Source organism: Mixophyes fleayi, chromosome 2 (assembly GCF_038048845.1).
Source record: "Mixophyes fleayi isolate aMixFle1 chromosome 2, aMixFle1.hap1, whole genome shotgun sequence".
NCBI classification, from domain to species: domain Eukaryota; kingdom Metazoa; phylum Chordata; class Amphibia; order Anura; family Limnodynastidae; genus Mixophyes; species Mixophyes fleayi.
In genome coordinates this window covers 183384512-183403553 of record NC_134403.1, presented here as the reverse complement: position 1 = coordinate 183403553, position 19042 = coordinate 183384512, and the positions used below count along the sequence as shown (strand labels likewise).

Here is a 19042-nt window from a genome sequence, read left to right as displayed (position 1 = left end):
AGGTGCTAGTTGTTATCATATAAATATTATAATGTTCCAACATATAACGTACATGTTGTACAAGGGGGGGAGTCATGAAATAAACAAATAATGTATAATTAAAAACAGAAGCTAAAGATGGCTCTGTCTAAATGAGCTTACAGTCTAAGGGCTAGATTTACTAAGCTGCGGGTTTGAAAAAGTGGGGATGTTGCCTATAGCAACCAATCAGATTCTAGCTGTCATTTTGTAGAATGTACTAAATTAATGAAAGCTAGAATCTGATTGGTTGCTATAGGCAACATCCCCACTTTTTCAAACCCGCAGCTTAGTAAATCTAGCCCTAAGTGTTGAATCACAGCGGTGCACTTATAAATATGGTCACCAAGAAAAATGAATATTGCTATCTTGTGGACTATAATTTTTTTTCTGCGGCAATTCCCTCATTTTAGACTACAAACATAGAAAGAGGACTGTAGGATATTTTATTTTGATTGGAATGGGGGATCTGACCTATATAAGAGGAGATGAAAATTAAACCACAGGTCCTGTCATGAATGGACACCTATTTTTGTCTAAGATGTCTACCTGTAAAAGATTGCTTTTGAAGAATCCTTGCACAGTTCACAGAGTGTACCAAGCATATATCACTATTTATTTATAATGCCCCCTCACAACTATCCCAATTTCTACTCTAAGCCACAATCACTTCTCTTATTTCAGCTGTATCCTCTTCCACTTAGAATGTAATCTCTCTAATGAGCAGGGTCCTCCATACCCTTTGTTTTGCATTTATTTTGTCTACCTTGCATGTCCCTATTTTATGTATATCCTGTTTACCCTACTGTTTCACGCTGCTCACAAATCTACAATAATAATAACAATAAGATTAATAATATTAATAATTTGGTTAATGCAGACAAAATATTTTTACATCCAAAAATAAATTTGCTTGTCTATATTCTATATTCTGTATTCTGCATCCTCACATACATATGTAAACATATTTTTAAAAAATAATAAATTAATCGTACATGTCCATATACAAGCAATCCACACAGCTGTTTTTCCCAAGTTCTGGGTATCGTTGCACAACCCCAGCCAAAAACTGGGGCTATGTGATGCTGCATGTAAGGAGTTGTCATCAAGAGGGCAAATTAAAAACATCAGTTAGAGAGATTATGGCTTCTGATTAGTCCATCTCTTGACATCCTTTCCATTTTAAGCCAGTAAACTTAAAAAGTTTTGCCAGTTCTATATTACAGAAACTGAGGAGCCCCAGAAAAAATGCAGGTCATAGCGCTCTGTGGATGGAAAGGAGCAGCTGAGTAGCATTCTGAAAGAGCAATGCGAAACCACCATGGTTGATCTCTAAGAGGAAATTGACATCTTATTAAATGGTATTGTATAGGTCAATAAGTATGGAATAAAAACGATATGCTTCTTAATAGTTACTTTCAGATGCAGTCTAGGTCCTTGGCCCCACCAACTTTTATTTATGCATTTTTAATATTTAGATATATATTTTGTAAATATGTTATTTATTTAAATAAATAAAACGGTAAAATAGTTTTTGCAAAGGGCAGAAATGTGTAGTTGTATCTGTTGGACCTTTGTTGCTTTCAACAATCGTAACCAAATTTGTGAACTTTACAATTTCTTTTGGCATTTGTGACTTTGTCCATTTCTATTTTGTATAGCTGCCTAAAAACAGGTTTTGCATAGAGTTTTAACAGTAAAGGACCTCATTACCAATGTCAAATGGAGTCTGAAACTGTTGAGATCTACTGCGCTAGATGAAAGGACTCCATAAGTATTTGTTATTTAAAACAATATATCATAAACTTTACGCTAGTTCTACTAATTTTCCAATGGTGTGATCAGTTGTATAAGTTATTATGTATTGACAGAAGAGCTTACAACATTGGTTTGCATGGTCATCTTAAGTTTGACATAGGTATATGGGTATCCTTGAAAATGATATTAAGATGTTTGTTATGTAAGAGATAAATCTAAACTAAGAGGGGAATCAGTACAAACCCCAAAAATTTTTATTAGACACAATACACAAATTTTACCAAGGTCTAGCCCAGTGTTGGCTAACCTGTGACACTCCAGGTGTTGTGAAACTACAAGTCCCAGCATACCCTTCCAGCAATAAGCTGCTATATATTTGCAAAGCATGCTGGGATTTGTAGTTTCACGACACCTGGAGTGTCACAGGTTAGCCAACACTGGTCTAGCCTAGTGACAAAACATAAAACATCTTTCACACCTACAAAATACATGAATGTTGTTTGTGGAAGGTAGATGGGCACTGAGCCGAAGAAAAATATAGTATGTGCACTTTGACATGCCAATAAAATATAGTCATGCTCTATTGATTTGGTGGAAAACATAATGATACACAGCAATTCAACAGACCTCAGGAAAACATTTTTTGAATGATTTATAAAAAGGCAGTGTATCCGAAATACAGCTAACGTTTAGTTTAGCTGGCAGTTCAAGGTTGATGAACAGTGGTCGATATGATTAATGAATTGACTTAATTGCATGAACTGAACAAAATATGAGCTCTGTAACCTTGCTGCAAAAATGCACTTATTTTTTCTTTTCAAATTACTTTTGCATAATATTATTTATAGAAATAAAGAATAAAAGTGTCATTTGTGCAAAAATATTTATTATGTTATTACAGACAAAATTATTTCCCAACCAAACAATAATTTGCTTCTGGCCTTATATATTAAACATAACTCTGTATGCTGCAACGTCAAACTCATCTAAAAACACATTTATTTATTTATTTTTAATCATAGTATATGTCAATTTTCCAGCAATCAGTACTATGAGAAGGCTATTTGTTTCAAATGCTATATTATTTTAGATTGTTTGTTCACACTGCATGTATGTGTCAATGATCCAAATGTTAAACAATCAAACAATTTATTTTTTCACAGACTTTCACTTTACCCTAATTATTAATTAGTTGTTATATTAATTTAGTTTTCATAGTTTGACAGAATATTATAGTTTGTTTTATAAAAGTATTCTATAGCATGTTAGTATAGCTAAATAATAATTAAAAAAAATACAACCAACTGTAGATTTTAACTTTTTATTTATGAAAAACTCATAAGCAATCACAATAAACAGTACTGAACAAGTAACTGGATTGTTTCTTCTTCTTTTGTTTTTATTAAAAATGATTAAACAATGAGAGGGAAAGTAGGAAGGGAGAGGGGAAGAACAGGTACATAACATGTAAAATCAATGAACAACAGTATACAAGTTCAAGAAGATCAATGGCTTACCAAAAGTCATAGAGACATTTAGTGCAGTCACCTCTGTGGAGGACCCAGAGATGGGCCGAAGTGCTCAAGAAAATCTGAATAGCTAAGGTAGGGAGAGTTTGATGTTTATCATGCAAGTAATATATGATACTCTCAGTGCTTGTGATGTGCCAAACAGGTTTCTTAAGGGGTGGGGGGAGTCAGTTGTATTTCATGAACAGTACACATTCTATTGAACTGTTTCAGCCACTTGAACCTCAGGAACAATATGCAATAAGACAGAAACAGACCTGTGAAAGATTTCAATATTCTTAAGATGTGATCTTAATTCAGTACAAAACCATTCCACTAGTCATACATCATACCTAATGAAGCTGGCAAATATAGAAATAGAGGGCCTTGATTAACATGACTTAGACCACTTTGCATTACGAAAAGTGATTCCATTTTAAATGTAACCTAAACATATTATTACTGATCTTCACTAAATTTAACATCGATAATTGGCGGTATATGAGTACCGTATCATCATCATTTATTTATATAGTTCCAGCATATTCCGCAGCGATTTACAATTAGAAAACAAACATGGTAACAAAATGCTGGGTAATACAGACAGACAGAGAGGTATGAGGGCCCTGCCCGCAAGCTTACAATCTATGGATATTTCAAACGAAACAGTTGTGCTTTAGGCAAAGATTGTCACCTTCCAAACCATGATATACCATTAATACATCCGATTTTCAATAACCGAGAAAAAAAATGTAAGTTGTAGAAAGGAATTAACTATGGCAATATCAATTCCAAAAGGTTTAATAAATCCACTCTTTAACAAGCAACCCTTTAAAAAATGTTTAAACTAGACTTATTACACCTTGTCCAAGCTTGCACACATTTATCCGGATACCACCATGGAACATTTTCGATAATGCTGGTAAGGAAGGCATTTTCTGGAAGACCAAAAACATATAAGCAAGCTCTCTCTACTGTTCAGAATTAATGTGGCATCACACTACAAACAGAAAACACTATGTAGAGAGACTACAAAATAGATTATAAATAAAAGCTGCACCCTAGAGAGCAAGGCACAAATAACAAGTATGATAGAATACAAGGCCTATGACTGGCAGCGTTGGAGAACAGACATAACCAGGCCAGTTTAGTAATAGAATACTTCACATTATCTAACAACATAGCCCAAAAGGGTTCCATTCTTGTTAAGTCCTAGACCCATTTAGATGGTTTCAAAAAACAAACCATTGGTATATAAGTACATATGTTATTTCTGTTTGATTACACTAATCATCATCATCAGCAGCTATTTATATAGCACTACTAATTCTGCAGCGCTGTACAGAGAACACATTCACATCAGTCCCTGCCCCACTGGAGCTTACAATCTAAATTCCCTAACATACAAACACACAGAGGCTAGGGTTAATTTTATAGCAGCCAATTAATCTACTAATCATTATTTTGCAAAATCGATAAATGTATTAGCAATAAAAATAAAGAACCTCATAAATCATAATGCGTAATACATTCAGTTGTAAACAAATGAAAATGAATCTCTTGCTTTTAGAAGCACTTATTCACTTATATCAGTAGTTTCTTATTTTATTGGTAATGGATGCATTTGACTCTGATCCTATAACAGAATCTCAGATTTAGAGCTCTGTGGGTCTCCATGTACAAATACATACAACCACAGCCAAGTCAAGACCATTCTACAAGTGCATTAAAACTATGAGGCTAAATTGGGGCAGTGTTAACACCATGATTCCTACAAGTTATTATACTAAACCAGGATTAACCTAGTCGAGAAGTGGCAAATCATTAGGCGGAATTAACAACTGTTTACCTGGGAGATACAAAATACAAGAACTTATTTATTTTGAGATTCCAGAAAAAGGTGCATGAATCCTATGGTTTTTTTCCTCATAAAAGAGAATGGTAAACAAAACTAAAAAAGAAAATATATGTTCTTTCATCTGCAAGCTGTTGATGTGGCTCAGCTGTTAGAAGCCTGCAGGTAATAACAGATCCATGAGTTGCAAATACAAATCTTGCCATCTACACAAACCATCTCTTGTAATCATGGGTGATATAATCTAGAAAAAATATAGCTAGACATTTCCTAAAGCATGCTGGTGGATGCTATTTACACAGGATGCATCCGTTACACAGGCAAGTAATCCACTTTTAGGATTACATCATTACATCCAAGCAATTGAACTAATGTAACATATGCATCATCCCAATATATTCCAAATATACATATAAATACTCCATATTATGGGGGTCCTATGAAGCACCCTGCACTATATGAAATAAATAAATATGATGTCATGCCATATCATTAAGCAATCAGCAAATGATTTTCATTATTTACCAGCTAATAATGAATATTTACTTTTATGAATTTCTTTAGGGGCCCATTCATATCCATTTTATGTGCTTTTCAGCATTAACTAATACCTGAAAACCACAACAAAAAATTGCATAAATGGTTTCCTTAGGGCTTGTTTACACATTGTATTCTAAAAATGTAACATTGCGCTAAAGATTTAGAATGCGTCATGACCAACTTCTTATGTGTTAGTGGTTGCTACCAGTATAATAGATAGTATTAGTAAAGGCACAATGCATCCCATAGCTCATAGAAAATGCATTAAAACGTATCACTAAAGCATATCTAAAACACGCGTTCATTTTCATGAATTTTCAGAATTTTTCCAGTGCAAATATGTGAATGAGTCCTATGATTTCCATAAGGCAGGGCAGAATGATTCCACATATCAATTACAATATATACCTGGTGATCCCCCTTGCTAAGATTGGATCATTTCATTAAGACCAATATTCTGGCCTAAAAAACACACCGAAGACAAGAGCAATGCGCTAAGTTTTCCAGGTAAGACTGTTAAACTGAAATGACCCATCTGAACATAACAGGAAATGGAGATGCCTAAAATCACATAAAAAATGCAAGTAGATGATCAAGGCATCAGAGTAAAAATCAAAAGAGTAATTTTAGGGGGATAGCAGTAGTAATATAAACTGCGCATCTTCCTAAACCCATAATCTTTTAGCAGGAGTTATAAAGTCACTGTTTATTAGAAAATGCAGATCACCACAACAATGATTTATTCTGCAAACTGAATATATATGGGTTTATTACTTCATCTTCAAAGGGGGTACATAATGTGTAGACTGTATGCCCCCTGGTAAAGCAGTTATTTTTCCTTTTATTTTTTAAATATCTTGGGAGAGAATATTTGTAGCCACATTCTACTATTACTAAACAGAAATATAATATTTACTATTCAATACAGTCCTCACTAAAAGCAGACACAGTGTCACATAAACAGGTGGCATGAAGCTATTGATAAAGAAATATTGCAATGCATTTTGAAATTCCTGGGTGAACACTGTGTGAGGTGCATCACCTGTTTTTTTTCCCTGTCAGTGTTTCCTCTCTCCTTCGGCTGTAGACCATTTCTAATATATCATAACCTGAATAAGGCCTCCGACTAATAACGAATGTGCTAGAATAATATTCAACAGTTGCTAATATACAAATATTGTTCTACTCTTTAACCGTAAACTGTTCTGTATCGGAGCAGAGGTCTATTATAAGGAACAGACAACACTTTTAGCTGATCAGCAGGTTAGACAGATGCAATGTGACATTGAATGAGAATCTCCATTCTGCCAGGCAAAATAAAGGCATCTTTTTCATCAGCACAGCAATGTGCACTAAACACAGCACTAGACAGCAACTGGTGGCTCTTCATACATGCGGTCAGTCCCGTTGTTCTTTTAATATACAGAAGCTGCAAACGCCCCAAACGATCTTTGCTTTCCATTCAGCACCTACACCCTCAATGACACCGTTATTTAATGATCTATGCAAAACTGATAATCCACAGGATGACAAAGAGAACAGACTAAAGTAAAAAGCCACACATGAACAAAAGTCCTAGAAAACTTATTTCAAATGTATCTTTTAAACCTTCCAGCTAAATATGCATCGTATTTGAAATTACATTTTCTTTCACTGGTTAACCTCTTGTTTAGCTAACATCTGCGAAAGTTACAAGAATGTGTTTGTAGAATTAGAGCAGAGTAACGCAGGGTTCCACTTGATGCCATTGGAGGGCCACACAATATCCAGCACATTATAGCAGGGTAGACAATTCTTGAGTAATCAACATATACAGGGTTACATGTGTCAATCAGCGAAATAAGAAGTATTTAAGCTAAGCAACTTACTGCAGTCATCTGAATCATACCCATCCAGGTCCACTTCCTCATCGTGTTTAGCAGGTGCAGCGATGGTGGTGGTGGTGGTGGTGGTGGAAGCTGCTCCATATGCCCCAAATAATTTATCCACATCTTCCTCTTCCTCTCTGGAACTTTCAGAAGGACTAACAGAAGGTTGGCTCACATTAGACTTCAGGGAGTTACTACGGGTAACCGCGGCGGGGATACCACGAGGAAATCGGGGGAAATAGTCAGATATTTGTTTGATCGGCTTGATGGGACCTGGGCACACATCAATGGCCATATGCTCCTGGATGCTTATTGTCATTTTCTCTCCTTTTCGGAGTGTCATGCATGCAATTCTATTCTGGAACCCAAACCAGAGAAAGGATTGCAGGGAGAGTGGTTTGTTGAAGTTCAACTACATAAAGAAGCAAATATTTCCCTTGGTAAAGAAGCTCAGAGATTCTGCTGCAGGCTATGTTGTTCTCTCCCTTGGACTTTCACACACCTTTTGCATACTGCCTGTAGCTTCCTGCAGCCACAAACGATCCTTATCCTCCCAGTGTTACTGCTAAGCCCAAGCGTGAGGGAGAAAACTGACAGGCAGGAGGGGGTGTGTATTGGGTGATGTCACTTGTTAGCAACCAAGCAAAATAGAGGAAGCAAAGGAATGAGGGATAGGTCAGGTGCACTCAGCAGCTCCATACCTTTCAACCTGCCAGCACCATACATTGGAACCCTCACTGGCAGAATTAGGGACTTTAGGAAAAAGACTCAACAGCATAAATGAATAACTGCAGACACCTTCTGCTTTTCACATTATATTCTTTTAGCTTGTCTTCAATACCTATTGCAAACCTTAGGCTCCCAGAACTGCAGCAACACGTTAAATGGCTGCTGTTCATAAAGGGTTAATGCTACATTGCACATAACATACATGCACAGAATGTAATTTACATGGGCTACATCAGCAATTAAATAAATAAAATATAGTATGTGAAAATGTTAAGATAATATAAACAATCAATGTTTTATATTAATTAACACAGCAGACAGGCTGCTATACTTACACGTTTGTTGCAAATAGATTGTTGATAAAAACAGTGTTAATTAGTTGCAACCTTAAGTCAGTGTGGATATGTTCTGATACTGTGATGGGTAATGTTCTACACTCTGGCAGTTCTTAAACTACATATCCCATGATGCCTAAACTGCCTGCTCTAATTGTAGTAGTAAAATGTGCATGAAACATTTTTTCAGGGGCAGCTGTGTGGTGCTCAGCTCCCCGGCGTTACTGACTGACTGTCGTAAGTGGACTGTGCCACTAGCCAGTTGATATTTATGACTCACCATTGGTGGTTCACAAATGTGCTGGGGAAGTAGATGCCGAAACAGGCTTATGGTTATTCTTTAGAAAAAATAATAAAAAATAGAGAAAAACTGAAAGAAAAAACTAATTATAATTAGTAAAAAGTAAGGAAAATGCTTGATTTAAATAATGAACAATTTTTCTCAGGTGATGTGGCTCTACTATTGCCATCTTGAAATCCAAAAAATTACAGCATATATATACTCGTGCATTGAGGAATTTATTCAGAAATGTGATAGTGTTGTACGGACATTTTGCAAATTCATAAGTTCTCCTATCACAAAAACAGTGTTTTTATTCTAGAAGACAAATCATGCATCAAGTTTCCAGATTCCACAATCTCACTCAATTAGAGCATTCAAGTAATTTCATGAACTATGGACAGATTTAGAGCAAACATTGAAAGGAAACAAACAATGAAAGAATCAATAAGAGGTGTAGGAACTGGTCAAATGAAGGCTTATAAAGAATTAGAGTTGCACCAATTCCATTGCCCCACATTATTTGGATCAATTGTTCCTTTCCATTTTTTCATTTCTAACCCTAGCTAATGCACATTCATTCACATCTTTCCATCATGCACCTACTCAATTTACAGTCTCTCCTATTTACTGTCACCATACTTCACCATACTTCTCTCCAAACTCCTCTTCTTTCTCCACCATTCTATTCCTCCTTCCTCGATTATGATTTCCCTTTCACTACTTCCCTCTTCGCTAGTCTGTACACATGAACTGTTTTGTCTCCTGCATCCACCACACTCACCAGCCTACATAATCAGAAATAAACCTCACACCCACAAATCCTCCTCGCATGTCCTCTTTCTCTCCCTGCTCCTTCTCATGGCTGCTGGTGATATCTTGCCTAACACTGGGCCCTGTACAATCCCCATTATCTGCTTCCGCTCCCTGCTTCACCCTAAACCTTTCCATCCATCCCGTACTTCCAATCCCACCAACCGTATCCACATATCTCGACTACCCTCTCTTCCCTTCCTCTCTGCATTATGGAATGCCAGTTCTGTTTATACAAGTTTACATCCATCCATGATCTATTCATTTCTAAATCCTTCTTGCCATTACACAAACTTGGCTCACCTCCTCTGACATTACATCCCCTGTAGCTCTCTCCTATGGGGGACTCTCCCTTAGCCACACTCCCAGACTTGGAAACAGAGAAGGTGATGGAGTAGGCATTCTACTTTCTCCAAGCTGCACCTTCCAAGTCATAGCCTCTGAACCCTCCCTCTCTTTCTCTTTGTTTGAAGTCCACACTATCCATCTATTTTATCCTCTCCACCGCCGTGTTACTGTCATTTATCACCCCCACCCCCTCCCCCGGTCCAGTTTCCCAGTTCCTTGTCAACTTTGTGGCCTGGCTCACTTATTTCCTTTTGACCTGCCTACTCACATACCAGGTGATTTCAACATTTCCATTGATAATCTCACAGTCTCTTCTGCCATTATACTTCTTTCACTTACTTCCTTCTTTGGTCTCTCCCAATGGATCTCATCTCCCACCCACTGTGATGGGCACTCTCTTGACCTTGTATTCTCCCGCTACTGCTCCATCTCTAGTTTCACCAATTTAGCTTTCCCACTCTCCGACCATAACCTCCTTTTCTTCAGCCTCACCTTACCTCATGCCCCTCCCCCTGCACCCAAAGCAAACTCCAACCATGGCACACCAAACAGACCCGCATTGCAGAGCGCCACTGGAAGAAATCTTGTTCCTATCCCAATTTCCTCCACTATAAATTCATACTTTTATCTTACAGCACTGCCCTTTCAATTGCCAAACAAACATTCTTAAAATCTCTAAAATCCACCCAATCTTCTAACCCACGTCGTTTCTTTGCCACCTTCAACTGACATGTCTACCCACCTGTACCTCCTCCCCCTTCCTCACTCACAGCCCATGATTTTACCACACATTTCAGAGACAAAATCGACACCATTCAACAAGATATTTCCTCATGTCAAATTTCACTCACTCTACCCACTCTACCCACCAGGTGAGTACTGCAAATATTAGACCGGGGGCAAACACCCGACTCAGCAGCCTATTAGGAACATTTTAAAGGAAAAAATGCAGGTGGCCCAGTGACCCAGCCCAAGATAGCTCACTATGGAACTGGACCCGGGGTCAAATGCCTCCAGCCCAGCCAGCCCCTGCCAGCATCCTACCCATTTCCTTAGTGAAATGGGTGGGGACATTACTTAATAAGACATTTAACAGCAAATCATGTCATCTGTTCCTGCCTGTGCCGATTATGTATTATTGTTTTTTCCCCTTAATATTCAGGTATGACAATGTATATTGTAAGCCCTAAAGTTGTAAACCATCTAGGCACTCAAGCAGAACAGAGGTGAGATATTCTCTGAGGTGCCCAAACATATATCTTAGTGATAGATAATTTACTTTGGAAAGTTCTTTGTTATTTTTTATGAATCAATTTGACTTAATTTAAAATGTAAATCCTAAGGTGGGGGTGAAGAGCCTGTAAGTAGGGTTTAAAATCTTTTGCTTTAAAGATTACATTGTGCATTTTCATTCATGTGAGGGTCTGTCAGGACTGAAATGTCCCATATTTCTCAATTAGGTTCCCTCACACACAGCAAGTCTTAACTAGTAAGTAGTGACTTTGTTTTAATTTACTATTATATTTTCTGAAACTTATTTGTGCAACTTAGTGTATGTCTTGTTATTAACTTTTTGTAACTAAGCCATGGAAACACTTTTTAGATTAAATAAATTTAATCTAGTAATCTCTCCGTGATTCTTTGTGAACTTACGAAGCCCATGGAGGCTCATGCTACATGTGTATGTGATTTAAGTGAAAAATATTAATAAGTAGTTTTGGTGACTGTAAGGTCACCATAGTAAATCCTTCGTAGTGGCAGAAAAGGTGTATTCATTCCTAAGCGACTAAGGTGACGTCAGTCATGGCCAGCTGTTCAGATTGCAGTATCTGGCACAGGCTGGGCGTTCGTTACACTGCCCCCTGCTGTATAATGCTGTGAATCGTGGCATTGGGCGAGGTGAGGGGGTTGCAATGATGCAAATGCTCAGCCAGGCCCACCCCTACAGGATCTGTTTGCTAGTATATAACAGATCCTGGACTATCTGAAAATCCACTGGCCCGTGGTCAATATGGACTACCATCTACCTGTTTAAGGGTTTAAAATCTACTTGCCCATGGTCAATATGGATTCGAAGGAACTCTGTAGGACTGTCAATCTCAATTAACATCACTCTGCGATTGGCTTTTTAATTTAGTGACACACTGGAGGAATGTATAAGTAAGGAACATCTGTCTTATTCACCTACTGCCCTGATAAAGCCCGTTGAGTGCGGGGGAAATGCATTGGATTATCATACTACAACGATCACACTGAACTTTATTTAGTTATCACAAGCTGTATACATATAGGCTGTATATCGAATAACATAATGTGGCCAAAAATGTCGAGTTTGTATCATCCGCTTATGTGATGCAGGCCTGCCACGTCAGCACTACTGTAAGAACAGCTGGAACATTCTCACAAGTCTGTGCATGCACGCACCGCTGGAGACGCCGCCTCTACTACTTCCAAGGCCAGGACAACGCCGCCCCCAGTTCCATCTAGGGGAGGTAAGGAAGAACGAACTACAGGCTCCCACAGAGAATAAGTAAGTCCCTCTTCATTCCTATTGGATTCTCAAGTGTATTCTTGTTTTGAAACAGACTGTGCCATCCCAGCCATTTAGGATTCATTTCCGTAGACTTTGCACGCTTGTTCAGTGTAGTGCTTATGAGGCACTACGAGAGATTTGACACATCAGATTTCGGCAACTGCCACATTGATGTTTCTGTTTAAAGCCTTTACTCTGCTGCATTAGCCTTTGGACATTTTATTGACTGTCTATGATGTATTCTGTGCACCACATTTAGAGCTTATAGCTCAGAATTTACCATGTGTCTATAAGGCACAATATTGCTTGAATGGATATGTATTTTGTTTGTTCTGGACAGAACTTTATGTTTTACTGTGTTTTTGATATATCGGCACAATAAACTCCCCTCCTCACACCATCTCACAGCACATCTCTTGCCTTCCTTCCTAACTTCTTTAGGGACTGGAGTCACCTATATCTTTTTCCTTTTGGCAGCTCTACATACACATCTAGGGAACACTGTTTTCCACCCATTGACCAGTATCTGAAATACTACAGGGATCATATATGGTATATGGTACAGTCATTTTCATGTAAGGATTTTGATAACAGTGGTTTTGCTCTTTGTGATCTACAGACCTACCAAATGGTTTCATCATGAGTCACATGATCACTGGCTGGGGGGCTAGACTTGGCTTAGAAAATTAGCACTTGATTTGGCAATTTACCCTCAATTCATTCTCTCCAGTAACTGCAGACGAAGTCTCTGCACTCATCTCATCATCCCACCCTACAACCTGTCTCCTCAAACCTATTCCCTCCCAAATTCTCTGCTCCCTCTCCTCCACTCCATGCCCACCTCTTCAACCTGTCTCTCTCCACTGGCACATTTCCATCCTCCTTTAAACATGTGCTCTTCTCACCAGTTCTAAAAAAAACATCTCTCAATCCAGCCTCTCTCTCCAACTACAGCCCTATTTCTCTCCTCCCCTTTGCATCCAAACTACTTGAGCGATTAGTGTACAAATGCCTCTCTTTCTCTCCTCTCATTCCATTCTCGGCTCTCTGTAATAAGTCTTCTGCACCCAACATTCCACTGAACCTGCTCTCACAAAAGTGATCAATGATCTACTTACTGCAAACTGTCTAAGGGGGATTTCTCCATACTCATTGTCCTGGACCTCTCTGCTGCTTTTGACACTGTTGATTACCCTCTTCTCCTGCACACCATTCCCTTCATTGGCCGTCGTAACACTGTTCTTTCCTGGTTCACTTCCTACCTATTTAACCGCTCCTTTAGTGTTTCTACCTCTGGCACATCCTCCCCTCCCCTTCACTATCCCACAAGGCTCTGTTCTTGACTCTTTACTTTTTTCATTGTACACCTCTTCTCTTGCGGCACTTATTCACACATTTGGCCTCTAATACCACCTCTACGCCGATGACACCTATATCTATATCTCTTCCCATGATTCTTTCCTTCTATACTATCTTGTGTAACTCACTGTCTTTCTGCTATGTCAACATGGATGTCCCAACGCTACCTAAAGCTCAATATATCCAGAACAGAGCTTATTATCTTCCTTCCTGCCAGAGTCACCACCTGCTCTCAAATATCAATCACTATCAACAACACCACAACTTCCTTAGTCTCCCAAGCCAGCTGCCTTGGTGTCACACTTGACTCCGCCCTCTGCTTTATTCTTCACATCCAGACTCTCTCGCTGTCCTGTCGACTCCACCTTAAAAACATTGCCAGAATACACCCTTTTCTTTCTCAACATGCTACCAAAACTCATCTCCATTCTCTCATCATCTCCTGTCTTGACTATTGCGACCTCCTGCTATCTGGCATTCCTGACACCTATATATCCACAATTCAATACATCCTGAATGCTGCTGCAAGACTAATTTTCCTCTCTCACGGTTCCACATCTGCTGCACCACTTTGCAAATCTCTACACTGGCTCCCTGTGTCCTCCAGAATCAAATTCAAATTACTCACCCTTACCTACAAAGCCCTCAATAACACTACCCCTGCATACATAAATCTCATATCAAAATACTCACCATCCTGCCCTCTTAGATCTACGTCTGACTTGCGCCTTATCTCGTCTCTAGTAACCACCTCTCACTCCTGCCTACAAGACTTCTTCCATTCTGCCCCCACTTATGGAATTCCTTGCGACGCTCAATCAGACTTTCCCCCAGTCTTCAAATCTTTAGACGCTCTTTGAAAACCAATCTCTTTTTAGAGGTGTACTTATCCCTGATAACACTTTTCACAATAATGCACCCTGTTCAACTGTCGCAATTACCACTCTGAGACACATTTTCTCCTCTTGTTTCAGCTGTGTCTTCTTCCATTTAGAATATAAACTCTTTAATGAGCAGGGTCCTTCACACCCTTTGTTATCGTGTCTGCATTTATTTTGTCTACCATGTATGTCCCTGTTTAATGTATGTACTGTTTTCCCTATTGTATGGTGCTGCAGAGCACTGTGGTGCCTTACAAATCTACGATAATAGTAATAATAGTAATAGGCTTAGATTATGGATCAGTTTGGACAATCCATTTATGGAAAGGTTGGATGGTTGAGTAAAATCAGGAGTTAACTGTAACAATTTTTCCCACATCCTAAGGGAGTTACGGATACACGTCAGAGAAAAGGCATCTCTGGGTCTAGAGTTAGGGGTATATTTACTATGAACCGCTAATTTGAAGTCATTTTAAATATGGCACTTTCATTAAAGACAAAGCCAATCAGGTTTTGTCTTTAGTAAAATTGCAGTTTAAAGAAAATGACTTCAAACTGCCAGAAATCGGCGGTTTTACAGAACCACTGCATAGTAAACAAACCCCCTAGTGTCCAGTCACAGCAAAATGGCCAAAGCGATCAAATGAGAGAAGTGTTGCTCAATTGAGTTCCAAGGCTTAGGAAGATTTAAAATATATGCACAACAAATAATAAATTTGAATAATAAAATTGATAAGAACAGTATAAATGAATAAAATTAAACTCAATAGATTTGCATTTAAAATGCAGTTTGTTCGGTTATGTTACAGACCTTTTGCACAGTGATTACGCAGCAGAATGTCAACAGAGGAGATCAATGAGTATTGTGAGAAACCTTTCCCTAATAAAACTATTCTAATCAAGGTCTTACTCTGTCACATCCATTCAGGTGGATTTCCTTGTAGATCTCTTGTTGGGCTATTCACAGCATTGTCTCCAGCATCCTTCTGTGAGTATGTGCACTCATGGCTCTGGTGAACCGCATTATGGAATGCAGGAGTTCCAGGTACGGTATCACTGTTGTATCAAACAGGGTATTTAGTGTGATATCAGCGCTTCAACGCGTTTCATTCTTCATGGACTTTTTCAAAGGTTGCAATCTGAAGTGTAGGAAATCCTTTTATGGCGCCTTACTGCTCTGTTATTTTAAAAGACTATTTTATTTATTATTAAAATTAGTTTTCTCTTTTACTTATATTCATTGTGCATATCACAAAGGGTAATGTTTCTAAGTGTAATAAATAATATTAGGTACGAATATACACTTTATTTATGAGATTTATAAAACCATTATTTTGATCATTTAAAAGCATTTATAATTTAATAATTATAGATTATATATTATATACCGTATTTCCCCATGTATAAGACTCACCTTTCCCCCCAAAATTTTGGGTCTAAAAACTGGGTGCGTCTTATACAGGGGTAGTAGTGCTTACCCTGTCAGATGATTCCTCTATCCGGTAAAGTCTTCTTTCTTCTGTCCTGATGCTGGAAAGTCGCTTACCGTCCACTTTGCAATGACCGGATGTGGTGCGTGAACCGCAGTTAGAACGCACACTTCCGGTTTCTGCATTTGGCATTTTTCCAATCAGGACCTGGTCAAAGTCCTGATTGGACATCTGGTCATCGTGAAGAGGATGGTAAGCGACTTTCCAGCATCAGGAACAGAACGTACAGAAGAAAGAAGACTTTACTGGATAAAGGAAGCATTTGACAGGGTAAGGCAGAATTGACAATAGTGTTAGAACTCCGTCTCTCCTCTCTGTACATACTGAACAGTTACTCTGTGAAAAAATTGAGGATAATGTTTTTTGCAGTCACCAATTTCTCTGCAAAAGACTATATACATCCTCAATTTTTTCACATGATTTGTACAGGTGCGTCTTATATAGCGGAGCGTCATATACATGGGGAAATACGGTAATTAGGTAAAAATTAAATATATAATATTAGATAAAAAGATGTGCATACATTTTTAATTGAAGAAAACTATATAAAAAAATTAAATAAAAAATTTATATAAAAAGTTGTGTATCGAAAAGGTAAATTTGCCATACATATGTGAACATAAAATCGGATCTGTATTTCTTAGGGACTGCATTGCTTAAAAGCTTATCATTATATTTCACTCAGGCCATCAGGCATTAATGTTTTCATGTTGTAGATCCACTCCATCTAGAGATACTTTCCGTGTAATCTCCTCCTCTTCAAAATTTAGGAACTTGTTCTATTACCATAAATTTAAAGTGTTTTGTATCACCATTAAGTCCCTTTAGAAAATGTTCTGGTAAACTATGAGTTTTGAGGCCTTTTTTGATATTATAAATGTCTTCATCTAGTCTGGTTTTTAGGTGTCTTCTTGTCATTACATACATATATCACCAGAGCCACGAGTGCACACATTCAGAGAAGGATCCTGAAGCCTATGCTGTGAATAGACCAACAAGAGACCTACAAACAAATCCACCTGAACGGATGTGACAGGGTGAGACCTTAGTTAGAATACTTTTATTAGGAAAAGGTTTCTCACAATCCTCATTGATCTCTTCTTTTGCTGCTCTGCTGCGTAATCACTCTGCAAAAGGTCTGCAGCATAACCGAACATACTACATTTTTAAATGCAAATATATTGAATTTTAATTTCAATACTTTATACTGTTCTTATCAATTTTATTATTGAAGTGTACTTGTTGTTGTGCATATATTTTAATTATTATAATACTGCTTATATATACTTTATTTTTAACCAGTATTGACCAGTAATAGATTGTTTAAGTGTAAGATTAAATTTCGAGTGAAACAATATAAACAAGGAAAGAGTTTTTAGCTCCTACCCCCTAATAATATTTATAACTATAAAACAAAAAAGAGCAGCATACATCAATAGGAATTAATTAAGGGGTGCTCATCTTAATACTATATATCAAGGTTTAGGAAGATCAGGGGCCAACCAGTCTCTGAGTTGGTCCAAGAAGCAAGCTCACTGCTAAAATTGCAGGTTGGGGGAGGCCAGGCTTCAGTTTAGATCTCGTCATTTTAATGTTTGCCACTCTAGGTTGTTTACCCCTCAAAATAAAATCCAAAGACACTTTATAAAATTTGGTAAGAAAGTGACTCAGAGAAAGGTAAGGAATGGACTGAAAAAAGCACAGGATTTTCGGAAGGAGCATTTCTTTTACTCTACTTACGATATAGTCAGAGAGAGTTTGACAAATACAAATACCTAAATAAGACACAGAAGACGTTTGCCAAGTGTAGCCAAATTTCAATTTGAGTACATTCTGATGAGCTGAGGGAGTAGCTATAGCTAAGACTTCAGCTTTAGATTTGTTAAGCTTATAGAAGAATGCCTCAGAGTATTCATGAACGATACAGTGGATGGCTGACAATGAGGTCTCGGTCAGTCATAAAAAGCAAGAGCTTATCAGCAAAAAGACACAATTTATGATACATATCACCAATAGTGGAACCCACTACCTGAGGAGTCTGACACAATTTTTCAGCTATGGGCTCGATCGTTAGCACATATATGAGAGGGAATAATGGGCAACCCTGCTGGGTGCCATTAGAGATATTAAACTGGGAGGAAAGAAAGCCATTACAAAAGTTGTGTGCCAAGGACCTGAAAACAGTGTGGAAATAGCATCCAGGAATGAGTCAGTAAAGCCAAGTTTGGATAAGATAGAGGACATATACACCCAATGGAGCCTGTCAAATGCTTCGCGAGTAGGGAGAGTAACAACAATGAATCTGATGGAGAAGATGATGTTCAACTATATCAAATACCCTCCTAACATTGTCCGGAGCTTGTCTGCCAAGTACAAAACCCAATTGGTCAAACTTGATCAACCGAGGGAGAACTGGATTTATCCGCGATAATTTTAGTAGGAATGTGCACCGGCTACTTTTGAGGTCTCGTGTTTTGTGTTTTGGATCTGGATTTTCATTATTTTTGGGGTTCGGATTTGTCTCGCAAAACACTTGACGAAAGGTCTCGGTTCGGATTTAAGGTTTTGGATTCGGATTTTTTTTGAAAAAAACATAAAAAGTTTAAAAATCAAGTTTTTGGGCTTATTTTCACTCCTACGCTATTATTAACCTCAATAACATTCAATAACAAGCATTTCCACTAATTTACAGTGTATTCTGAACACCTCAAAATATAGTTATTAGTC

The 19042-nt window shown here is 37.9% G+C and overlaps 1 protein-coding gene across 3 annotated transcripts in view; it reads right to left on the bottom strand.

Moving 5' to 3' along the window:
• DOC2B (double C2 domain beta) overlaps positions 1-8106 on the bottom strand; it is a 595594-nt gene extending 587488 nt beyond the window's left edge. For all 3 annotated transcript variants that reach the window (XM_075195056.1, XM_075195057.1, XM_075195058.1), the window contains exon 1: positions 7548-8106. In XM_075195056.1, the coding sequence (XP_075051157.1) occupies positions 7548-7890 (343 nt within the window). In that variant the 5' untranslated portion in view covers positions 7891-8106. The remainder of the gene's footprint in view (positions 1-7547) is intronic.
• Between the last annotated feature and the right edge of the window lie 10936 nt (positions 8107-19042).